Consider the following 12,513-nt stretch of genomic DNA (forward strand, 5'->3'; position numbering starts at 1 on the left):
GGTAGCTTATTATACGTTCCATCTACACGCATCAGTCACGTCAACCCTCCAGAATTAGAGGCCACGCACCGCTGGATGCTGGCGGTAAAGAGCAGCAGCTCTTGTATCATGCCTGGATGCTGACCACTGTTGGAGTCAGAACACTGGGCTACATTGACTTTGCATCCAGCTCCTGCCTTTTTATCGGCTGCGTAGCCTGGCCTGTCCAGAAGGTGGCATGCAACACACCCTCTTAAGACTGGAGGCTGTTTCGAAAGCAGAGTAACATTTCCGTGCCATATGGAGGGGACATTCCCCCCAGGACCACCATCCTTGCATGGCTGCCACAAACAACAGAAGAGTGTGGTACCCAGGTCCAGAAAATGATTTGCCTGAGACACCCCCCCCCCTTCCTGGAGGCTGTAAATGGCACAGGATAGATGTAATGGTGAGGATGGAGTCATCAGGATAAAAGTCTGTGAGATAATCAGACAATCCCCCCTTCTTGGAGCAGGCCTATGGGTTTATTCACACATTACACTGGACCCAGGTACAAGCTGTGTTCAGCTCAGTATTGTGTACAATAGGTATGAAGCTCGTTGAATATTATATGCGAACAGCAGCAATATTAAGAGATCCAAACTTTGAACTTTTAATAGAGGAATGGAGGCCTTTATGAACTATTTGGAAAAGCACTGCAAACCAAATGAAATCACGGGCAGGATTCGATATAGGAACAGCAGAAGAAAAATGATAAAGTAATTGTATTAGAGGGATACTGGTTATAGACAAGAATTCAATATATAACGCAGTAGAAAATAGATTCAGGTAGGTAGCTGTGTTGGTCTGACGTAGTCGAAATAAATAAAAAAATAAGAAAATTGTCCACTAGCACCTTAGAGGCCAACTAAGTTTGTTCTGGGTATAAGCTTCCGTGTGCATGCACCTGACTTCTTCATGTACATGCACAATTCTTCAGTAGAAAATAGTTTGAATACAAACACTGTGGAGATGGGAAATCACTGTGTGAAACAATGTAACTATTTAATTTGAAGTTAATTTGTAAAAATTTGGAAATTCAATAAAAATTATACAGTTGTACCTTGGAAGTCGAACGGAATCCATTCCGGAAGTCTGTTCGACTTCCAAAACGTTTGGAAACCAAAGCGCGGCTTCTGATTGGCTGCAGGAAGCTCCTGCAGCCAATCAGAAGCCGCGGAAGCCCCATCAGACATTCAGGTTCCAAAGAACGTTTGCAAACCGGAACACTCACTTCCAGGTTTGCAGCGTTTGGGAGCCAAAACGTTCGAGAACTAAGCTGTTCGAAAACCAAGATACGACGGTATGGGGGGGGGGGAAGGAACATTACATGTGAATAAGTGTACAAGTGTACAGCTCAACTATTGTGTACTTGGATTACACACTCGAAGGGAACGTGTGAACACCCCTTAGTTGCCACTGGTGCCTAGCAAGTCACACCCTGGCTGCCACACCCATCCCATAATGACAACTTAACATCCTCAAAGAAAACCTTCAATGTAAGAAGAGACTGCTGGATCAGGCCAGTGATCCATCTAGTCCAGCATCCCGTTCTCACAATGGCCTACCAGATGCCTGTGGGTCACCTGCAAGCAGGATTCGAACACAGCACACACTTCTCAGCAACTGATATTTTGAGGCACAATACATCCGATAGAGGAGGCGGAACATAGCTAACCTTCCCATTCAGAGACAGCATCTTTCTCTATGCCAGGGGAACGGAAATGATCAGGAATTGATCCAGAGTCAATATCAGAAGTAAGCAAACATACGCAAATATTTGCTTAATGAGTATTGTTTCCATTCACTGCAGAATGTTGTTTTCTTGGCAAGGAATCTCAATTTATTTTTCTAAGCCAAGCATGCACAGAGCCCAGAAAATAATCCTGCATCTTGGGAGAAGGAAAAAGTGCACGGCCGTTCAGAACAGCTGCTAATAATGTCAAGAGGGAACAGAAAAGAGCGGGCTCCAAAATCCAAAATCAGAGGCTGTTCCATTTTGCCCTGGCATGAGAGGTTGTGGGGTCTGCTCTCTTTTTGCAGTTAAAGCCAGCATGGAGACCCCCAAAACAGGGGAAATATTGGGATGTTCCCAATGTGAGTATACCTAACGGTTAAATCGTTCCTAGGGCACCCAAGTAACTGCAGTAAAATGCTGAGAAAGAAATTGAACAATACTACTATGGGCAAGTGGAGAGGTCCCAACTGAAAGGAAAACCCGCCTCCTTAATTAATCCATTCCCCAAGGCATTTTGGACTTGTCTGCTTGGAAACATCCTGTGAACGAAGTCACTTTTCACAGCTGGTGGATATCCAAAAGAGCATCGCGTTCACAAAGGACTTCCAAGGAGTCATTCACAGAAGCTACTAACTGGCGAACATCAATGTTAGACTCCAAGCTTCAGCATCCAATTGCTTCCCCAAAACTGCATACAATTTGCAAGGAATACAACTCTACCTCTCTGCTGAGAAACTTCCTTTCTGCTTTGGTGGAGTCTCTTGAGCGGAACATCCGCTCTGTATTGCTTTTGGTTTTCTCTCTCTCCGAGAAGAACTACAAGGACAGAGGCCATGTTCTTCTTTGTCCTGATTTATGTAGAATAAATGTGTAGTTTAGTACAGTCATACCTCTGGTTGCGTTCACTACGGGTTACGAACGCGCCGAACCCGGAAGTACCGGAATGGGTTATTTCCGGGTTTCGGCGCATGTGCAGAAGCGCTAAATCATGCTTTGTGCATGCGCAGAAGCGCCGAGTTGCGCCACGCACATACGCAGATACGGCGCTACAGGTTGCGCTCTTTTCATGTTGCGAACGGGCCTCCAGAACGGATCCCGTTCGCAACCAGAGGTACCACTGTACAGTATCCACGCCTCAAGCCTGATCTGTTGTGTGTTTACTCTGCTGAGTAATGTGTGCTCTTGCATGCACAGCAGCTTGAGTCGCAGATGCACGTCGGAGGAGGATGACTGATGGATCTCCGCAGCGGCAAGGCTGAGAGGGGAGATGCTCCGGCTGGGGCCAAGCCAGCCGGCTTTTCATCCCCGGTTCCGACACCACAACTGTCCAGTGCCAAGGTCTTTTTTCTTCTTGGCTGTTCCCCACACAACTACAGTGTTCGGGGAGAGCCAGTGTGGTGTAGTGGTTAAGAGCGGTAGACTCGTAATCTGGTGAACCGGGTTCGCATCCCCGCTCCTCCACATGCAGCCAGTTACAAATCCACTGAATGGTTGCATTGTCTAGCCCGCATTTTACCAGCTTCTTTACAAGAATATCATGGGGCACCTTCTCATTTCTCATCCCAACAAGGCATTTTTTCTCTGCTGAGCTTCCTCCATGTGCACCTTCTATCAGTGTGCCAGAGAGGCAGTGTGGTGTAGTGGTTAAGAGCGGTAGACTCGTAATCTGGTGAACCGGGTTCGCATCCCCGCTCCTCCACATGCAGCTGCTGGGTGACCTTGGTCTAGTCACACTTCTCTGAAGTCTCTCAGCCCCACTCACCTCAAAGAGTGTTTGTTGTGGGGGAGGGAGGGAAAGGAGAATGTGAGCCGCTTGGAGACTCCTTCGGGTAGTGATAAAGCGGGGTATCAAATCCAAACTCCTCCTCCTCCTCCTCCTCTTCCTCTTCTTCTTCTTCTTCTTCTTCTTCTTCTTCTTCTTCTTCTTCTTCGGGGGCCCCCCCAGAAGGACAAATGAAATCCAGTTCCTGGCTGTAGCTGGGCCATGGTCTGAGGTTCCCCTACACCCACCTTAGAGGAGCTCCACAACTTGCACCCTTTCCAGGCAGCCTCCTCAGGCCAACTTACTCCAGCTAGGGTTAACCTTAACTCCCATAGTAATGTCGGATCTGCTTTCATGGCAGAGCCGGCCCTACCATTAGACTAAGATTTCTGGTGTCATGAACAGACACTTATTTGTTTCCGTTCCATGTTTACTTTCAGGGACAAGGAGATGTTCTTGTGGGATTTCTTGCCATTCCTGATTCTGCCTCAGGCAGCAAAATATATTGAGCCAGCCCTGGTAGCACGGCCACGGCATTATGGGTATGAAGAATCTATACAGGCAGGCCGGTGATGTGGTTCCTTCTGCACACCAGTTGGGTAAGGGTGACATTTGTTTGGGAAGGAGCCACATCACCATTGGCCTATCCATGATGCCCCTTAATACAGATGTTGCCTAGGGCTGCCATAGGTCCAGAATTTCCCGGACATATCTGAGACTCGTCCATCGGAAATAGCGTCCGGGCAGAGTTTTCAAAAATCGGTAAAAATGTCTGGGGAAACCTGGCCATATGGCAACCCATATGATTTTTTGGTGAATTCCTTAAAAAAAAAGCTCTAAAACTTCAATTTTTGGGGAGATTTTGCAGAAAATCCAGATTTTCACTATTTGAAACCCTAACGTTGCCTTACACCAAGTCAGATCATAGGTCCATCTAGCTCACTACAGTCTACACCAACTGGCAGAAGTTCTCCAGGATTTCAGGCAGGTATCCCTCCCCGTCCTACCTGAGGATGCTGAGGGTGGTCATGGGCCCTTCTACATGCAGAGCAGCTGCTCCAACACCGAGATACGGCCCTTTCCTGCTCAATGACATCTCTCCCCAAGGACTTGCCCACCCAAATTCTGGAGACAGAACCCGCCTGCATATTGCTAAATAGATTGATTATTAGAACCCCATGGAATGCCCTCCCATCAGATGACAAGGAGATGAATAACTATACAACTTTTAGAAGACATTGGAAGGCAAACAGAGAAAAATCGGCAATAACATCACCAGAGATAAAGCAAAATAAAATAAAAAATTTAAAAAAGTATCTGAAGAAGTGTGCATGCACACGAAAGCTCATACCAAAAACTAACTTAGTTGGTCTCTAAGGTGCTACTGGAAGGAATTTTTTATTTTGTTTTGTTTTGACTATGGCAGACCAACACGGCTACCTACCTGTAAGAGATAAAACAATTACACAAAGGAACTTTCATAGAATTATAGAGTTGGAAGAGACCACACAAGGGCCATCCAGTCCAACCCCCTGCCAAGCAATGTGTTATTCAATAAAAGAGATTTATGTTTCTCAATAGCTAAAGTGCAGAATTTAGCCACATCATATGATACTAGTCTTGAAGAATCCTCCAGAAGATATTTTCTTAAAATTTCGGGGAAGGATTCCAAATAGTGTTGTAAGGGGTAACTTTGTTAAAAGGGGTAAAATAAATTGAGCACGTTCTGACTCTCTCTTCCAAAGGGCGCTTATCTCTCCCAATCCTCCATCACTCACAGAAGGGGGGTCAGCACATTTTCAGCTGCTTTGTCTAAAAATTGCCAAATGAAATTTGGGGAGGAAGAAACAGAGGGTCCCTCCGACGATGTATTGATGAGATCTCATTAGGCGCTTAATAAATCCTCACCGGGCGAAAGGGGCAATCGCCTGGCACCAGCTTGCTTGGGTTGGAGGGGGAACGTGGCCGCCGACCAATTCCCTTAATTGACTGGCCTTGTTAATTGACTAACCTTTTTACACCCATTTTTACAACTAACAGAGAGAGGAATAAAATTCAGAGCGTGGGGCTCCCGGCCTGAGCCTCCCTCTGGGAGGCGTCTCACCATTAATTCCAAGGTCAGCGCAGTCCACGGGGGCCTGCCGGGGAGATGGATTAGTCTCTCCGTGTTGGGAAGAAAATCCATTATCGAGGGCACAGCTGTAAGAACCGGCTTGTTCACCCAGTTTTACAAGGGCTTGTTCAGAGACCCCGCTGGTTGGTAAAGGCCGCTTACACAAGATCAGCTTCGGAGGGAAAGGAATATGCCAAACTGGAGGGACGCAGATGGAGCGTCAGTGGGCTGCATAGTGCTAAATAACTTGCGCCATCGATGCAAGGATTCACACTTGCGCAGTAGAACTTTCTCCCCTTCTCCTCTCCCCACGCGACCCCTAAATCTGTTCTGTGGGTTCCCCAAATCTTCCAGATCAGATTCGAGGAGGGTGCAGGGTGCATGCAGGGGGAGATCTGCACAGGGCAAGCACAAATCTTCATGGAAGCAGAAAGAGTGCAATGAATACCGCCCAGTGTTGGAAAGACTCAAAGACCACTTGGCCACAACTTATCTCTCATCTGAAGGCCCAAAGACTACTCCAGATATGGGGATCTTACAACCCAACTGTGCTCAGTACTGGACTTTGGTGAGTTGAGATAGATAGATGATAGATATCAGTAGATCAGGGAGAGAGAGACAGAAGCCACCACCTAAATCAGGCGTGTCCAAAGTCCGTTTCGGGGGCCTAATCCTGCCAACTGGTTGGTTTAATCCAGCCCCTGTGGCAGTTTATTTCCTGGGGTAGAAGGCAAAGGTAAAGGGACCCCTGACCATTAGGTCCAGTCAAAGACGACTCTGGCGTTGCGGCGTTCATCTCGCTTTATTGGCCGAGGGAGCCGGCGTACAGCTTCCAGGTCATGTGGCCAGCATGACTAAGCCGCTTCTGGCAAACCAGAGCAGCACACGGAAACACCGTTTACCTTCCCACTGGAGTGGTACCTATTTATCTACTTGCACTTTGACGTGCTTTCGAACTGCTAGGTGGGCAGGAGCAGGGATTCAGCAATGGGAGCTCACCCCGTCGAGGGGATTCAAACTGCCGACCTTCTGATCAGCAAGCCCTAGGCTCTGTGGTTTAACCCACAGCGCCACCCGCGTCCCTTAAAATCCTAAAAAAAACCTCAACAACTTCCATCCTAAAAAAAGCTGAACAACTTCATCCTAAAAAAAGGTCAACACACATGTTCACTTCATCAAATCTGGGCCCTCTTGGAAAAAAAGTTTGGACACCTCTGACCTAAGTCTAAACTATACCACTTAGAGATGATTGTAATTAGGTGGTATAGAAATTGAAGTCCATAAAAGAGAGGAAAAATGCCTTGGGTGCAGCAATGATGCTATTGCTGTTTAGTCGTTTAGTCATGTCCGACTCTTCGTGACCCCATGGACCAGAGCATGCCAGGCACACCTATCTTCCACTGCCTCCCGCAGTTTGGTCAGACTCATGTTAGTAGCTTCGAGAACACTGTCCAACCATCTCATCCTCTGTCATCCCCTTCTCCTTGTGCCCTCCATCTTTCCCAACATCAGGGTCTTTTCCAGGGAGTCTTCTCTTCTCATGAGGTGGCCAAAGTCTTGGAGCCTCAGCTTCAGGATCTGTCCTTCCAGTGAGCACTCAGGGCTGATTTCCTTAGCAATGATGCTAACAGACCTTTCTTTTCAGATGCACCGGTTTTAAAAGGGATTGCATTGTTTCTTCAATGCCCTTTTTTGTCGAGGCATTCACAGTCCAATGAAATTAGTCCACTGAAACTAAGAGGTGCCAACTCAAGGTCAGAGAATCCTCAAGGCTTGCTCACACCTGCAAGCAAATCCCCTGGTGCCTGCCACATCAAGCAGTTACACGCATGTGCGAATGCAAAGCTATTCAGGCCAATGATCTCACACAACATTTATTTCCAGCTATTGATCTCGTGCACCGGCACTTATCAGGCCATCCTGAGGGAGCTGGAAGAAATCTCCTCCTCCTCCTCATCATCATCAAAATGACACATTCTTATCAGGCACCAAGGCCGTGTCCCATCCACAACTCAATTACCACCTTTCACTGATTCAGAAGCTGGGACTCTCAGCCCGAGCCAGCATGGTCTAAATGTGTCAATCTGTTCGGAACACCCTCCAATCGCAACACTTTTCTTGTCCTGCCATCTCGGTAAACAAACACATGAGCTACTTTAGCCAAGAGAAAGCTGTTGTTTTTTTTGCCAACTCTACTCACATAGTGGGGGTAGATTTTTTGTTGGGGTAGGGTTAGGGTTGGATCTGTGGAGGGGGTGGCTGCAGCTCACATGTGGCATCCACAACAGTTCCTCTGGTTTGCAAAGGTTCCCCCTGGCCCCAGAGATTGACACCTATGATGAAGAGTCACCTGCTGAAGTCTCCAAAGACTGGAGAAAGTCTCTCTGCTTTCTCGCATCCTCAAGCCGTTTCTGCGCTCCCAACAGTAGCTCTGCGGCTCATCTCAGAATGCGCATGTTAGCTTCTGGACCTATTAAGCCCACCCTCTCCTTTGTGGCACACACAGCAGTTTTACAGAGGGGGGAGATATTCATGTTTCTCTCTCTTGGTGCCATACTGCTCTCCTGCAGCCATTTTGTTTTATTGATGCTGTTCTCTTAATATATTTTGCTGTCTGCTGGCTCTCAGCCAGCAGCACATGGGCTCAATCCCCAGATGGGATAAACTCACACTATGTTCTATAGCTACAAGCTGAAGCCTGCCTTCAGGGATCATACTGTGAACTGAAACTTCTTGTTACTTTTAGGGAAAGACTCTTGTGTCTTTATTCTTTTAAGAGGGATCAAGGGGGACACCAGGAATAATCCAGTCTAATCAAGCCAGACTGAATTTCTTAACTTAAGAGATTCAAATGAATCTGCAAACTAGCTTCCTGCTTTATTGAGGGGAATCTGCTCTGCTGCATGACTCACTAGTGTGAGTGAAGGAAGGATAATATTTAGTCAATATATCCTCTCCTATTATCCTTAGGTAAAGGTAAAGGTACCCCTGACCATTAGGTCCAGTCGTGTCCGACTCTGGGGTTGCGGCGCTCATCTCGCTCTATAGGCCGAGGGAGCCGGCGTACAGCTTCCAGGTCATGTGGCCAGCATGACTAAGCCACTTCTGGCAAACCAGAGCAGCGCATGGAAACGCCGTTTACCTTCTCGCCAGAGCAGTACCTATTTATCTACTTGCACTTTGATGTGCTTTCGAACTACTAGGTTGGCAGGAGCAGGGACCGAACAATGGGAGCTCACCCTGTCATTGCGGGGATTCGAACCGCCGACCTTCCGATCGGCAAGCCCTAGGCTCTGTGGTTTAACCCACAGCGCCACCCACTTAACATTCCCACAAATTTTAACTTCCTAAGACAAGAGGCGAACCAAAATGCAACTACCCAACATCATGATGGCTATTGCTCTGCCTGCACGGTCAGAATCTGAATCCCTGGAAACCACAGGAGGAGAGAGTTGCTCTTATGCTCGGATCCTGCTTGCAAGTTTGCCGCAGGCATCTGGCCGGCCACTGTGAGAACAGGAGGCTGGACCAGATGGGCCATCGGCCTGATCCAGCAGGCCTTTCTTGTGTTCCTGCCACTTGTCATGACCACAGGCATTTCACTTGGGCATTAGGAAGAAAAACTACTATATTTTTCGCTCCACAAGATGCACTTTTTCCCTCCTGAAAAGTAAGGGGAAATATCTGTGTGTCTTATGGAGCGAATGGTGGTCCCTGGAGCTGAATTGCCCAGGGGCCAAAAGAGGATCGTGCTTTTTATTTTACAAAGAGAAAAGGGGGTGTTGAAAGGACCCCGCTCAGCAGCTGATCAGCAAGAGATCGGGAGAGAGATAAGAGTCCCGGCTCCCTTTCGGTCCCGCCCTCCATTGTTGAATGTGCTGCAGAGGGAGGTTGTTTGTTTCCCTAGCAACATGTGACTGGCTGATTAGATTATCTGTCTGGAAACTATAGAAAAGGCTCCCTTTCCTTTAGAAGCTGCAGAAATGTGAGTTGAACCCCATAAAAATGGGGCTTTTCCTCTTTGCTTTTCCCCCTTTGCAAAAGGAGCTTTGCTTTCCCCCCTTTGCAAAAAAAGCTGCAAAACTTTTAGCTGATCCTCAAAAAAAACAGGGCTTTTAGAGGAGGAAAACCAGAAAAATATTTTTTTCTTGTTTCCTCCTCTAAAATCGAGGTGCGCCCTATGGTCCGGTGCACCCTATGGAGTGAAAAATACGGTAACTGTAATATGATGGGGAAGGCCCAGCTTTGTTGCTCTTTAAGGAAGAGAAGATGGGTGGCTGGGGGGGGGGCAACAAGAACAGACCTTTCTGCCCTTTGTTTAAAAAAGAGGCCTCTGCATACAAGATTCAAAACTGTTGAGCGACGCAAATTCTGTCATGGGAGACTGGAAGATGGCAACAAGGCAAAGGACTTGGGACCACACAGCGGTGGGAAAGGGGAACGAGATATCAGGGGAACGAGATATCTTTTGGGGGGGCGTACATTACTGGGTTATTGTTTTTATTTTGATTTTATATATTGTGATCTTTTTTGTGAACCGCCCTGAGACCTCCAGGTATAGGGCGGTATATGAATAAATAATAAAAACAAAAGCAACTGGTTTCACACATGCTTGTCGGGAGTAATTCTCAGTCCTCCCTGCATTACAGGGGGTTGGATTAGATGGCCCTTGGGGTCCCTTCCAACGCTACAATTATATGATATCCCCTCTTCTATATGCTTTTGCTCAAGACCAATCGTGTCAGAAACAAGCAAACCGCCACATAAAGAGGTAGGCCTCCAGGGGGTTTAAATATCGTTCTGTCAACAGGGTGATAAACTTGACACAACAATTGGAGACTATAAACTACCTTAAATGCACACAGGGACAGGGACCAATCCACACACACACACACACACACACACACACACTCCCTCTTTCAATCTGAGCTCCCATCTCGACTCTCTTTATCCACCAAGGTTGCTATTGAAATCTTTTACCTCCTCGCAGTCATTGTTGGAGATGCAAGATGTCTGGGCTTCCTCATTCAGAGGCTCGATCACTGTCACCTCTGCAAAGTCCTCCACGGATTTCTGAAACTCTGGCAGAGATCGCCTCCCATAGCGCTTCCCGCCTTTGATGTATTTGGGTTGGGCTTCTGGGGAAGAATCTGCAAGCAAGAGACGGAGATGTAATAATAATAATAATAATAATAATAATAATAATAATAATAATAATAATAATAATTTATTTGTACCCCGCCCATCTGGCTGAGCTTCCCCAGCCACTCTGGGTGGCTCCCAAACGAATGTTAATACAGCGTTAGATACTAAAAACGTCCCTAAACAGGGCTGCCTTCAGATGTCTTCTAAAAGTCTGGTAGTTGTTTTTCTCTTTGACATCTGGTTGGAGGGCGTTCCACAGGGCAGGTGCCACCACCGAGAAGGCCCTCTGCCTGGTTCCCTGTAACCTCAGTTCTCGCAGCAAGGGAATCGCTAGAAGGCCCTCGGAGCTGGAGCTCAGTGTCCGGGCTGAACGATGGGGGTGGAGACGCTCCTTCAGGTATACAGGACCGAGGCCGTTTAGGGCTTTAAAAGTTAGGTAATGTGTGCTTCGGAAAGAAACAAGAGAGGCCCCCCGCCCTGGGAGGGATGCAAGAGTTTTCTAGGAACAGAAGAAACTTCCTTATACTGTGTCAAGCCATTGGGTCCACTTAGTTCAGTATTGCAGGCACTGACTGGCAGTTACTCTCCAGGGCTGCAGGCAGCAGACATTCCCAGTCGTACCTGAAGATGCCAGGAACTGAACGGTGCAACTTCTGCAACGCAAAGCAGGTGCTTCCAAAACGAGCTACAGCCCAACCAACAGACACCACCGGGATCTGAACCCAGGATTTCCTGTTTACCAAACAAGCACTTGGAGCAACCAAGCTACTTTTCTGCACCAGCGTATGGTTGGCCTCACTTTGCAAGAAACCTCAGGAGAAATTTGACACTCTCCCCAGAGCCAACATCTTTTTTTTTTGCATCAGGCGAAGGCGTTTTTATTCAGCCAGGCCTTGGACCCTGTTATTGGCCCTTCATGCTGTTGTGGCTGCAACCTACTTTTCTCCCCGCTAGGCTTTTTGTGGAAATCCGATGTTTTTAAGAATGGTTTTATTCTGCGGGCCTCTCCAAAGAGCAAAAGGGCAAAAAATTAAACCGGTCGTAAAATTGCAAGGATTCAACAGCATGAGATGAGGAGACAGAAAGACGAGGCACATATTAGAATACTCCGAGAAATCCTTTGGAAGCCCAGGCTGAGAGCCCCTCCAGTGTCGCCTTGGCTATCCCTTTTTATACAAATTCCCTCTCAGAGCTTGTTAGTGCAAATGTATTCGGCAGCTTAGCTATGCAATGAATTATAAAATACACAGGACCAGGAACCCTTTGATATCCTCTCTCTCTCTCTCTCTCTCCCCCCCTCGACTTCCCTGGACTTGCACCCCATCCATGCATATTGCAAACCCTGGGGAACGCAGGCGTGCGTGCGGGTGTTTGAACAAGGCAATTTTAACAAGATTTCCTGCAGCTGGAGCCTGGACATGAAAGCCATATGATGAAGTGCACAGATAGGGAAAATCAGAAACGAGACAGGCTGATTAAATAAGACGCAGAAGAACAAAAGCAAACCTTATCATCACCATTAAAGCTGGGCTGTTGGCAATTGCTAGCCTACAGACTCTCTCTGCCATGTTAGCTCTGGTAGATTCTCTATGGCCCGTTCATTTTCTTGTTTTGCCTTGAAAAATTGGGGTGGGGGTGGGGAGTTATTTCATTACAGCAAAGCGCAATTGGATTTCTCCAAAGCAGAGAGAAGCTAACCCACCATGGTGTGTGTGTGTGTGTGTGTGTGTGTTTGCT

The 12,513-nt window shown here is 47.3% G+C and overlaps 1 protein-coding gene across 5 annotated transcripts in view; it reads right to left on the reverse strand.

Moving 5' to 3' along the window:
* NIN (ninein) overlaps positions 1-12,513 on the reverse strand; it is a 115,275-nt gene that overhangs the window by 59,436 nt on the left and 43,326 nt on the right. For all 5 annotated transcript variants that reach the window (XM_033161352.1, XM_033161506.1, XM_033161413.1 and 2 more), the window contains one exon: positions 10,612-10,781. In XM_033161352.1, coding sequence (XP_033017243.1) covers positions 10,612-10,781 — 170 coding nt within the window. The remainder of the gene's footprint in view (positions 1-10,611; positions 10,782-12,513) is intronic.

The sequence above is a fragment of the Lacerta agilis genome, chromosome 1 (genome assembly GCF_009819535.1).
Source record: "Lacerta agilis isolate rLacAgi1 chromosome 1, rLacAgi1.pri, whole genome shotgun sequence".
Classification (NCBI taxonomy): domain Eukaryota; kingdom Metazoa; phylum Chordata; class Lepidosauria; order Squamata; family Lacertidae; genus Lacerta; species Lacerta agilis.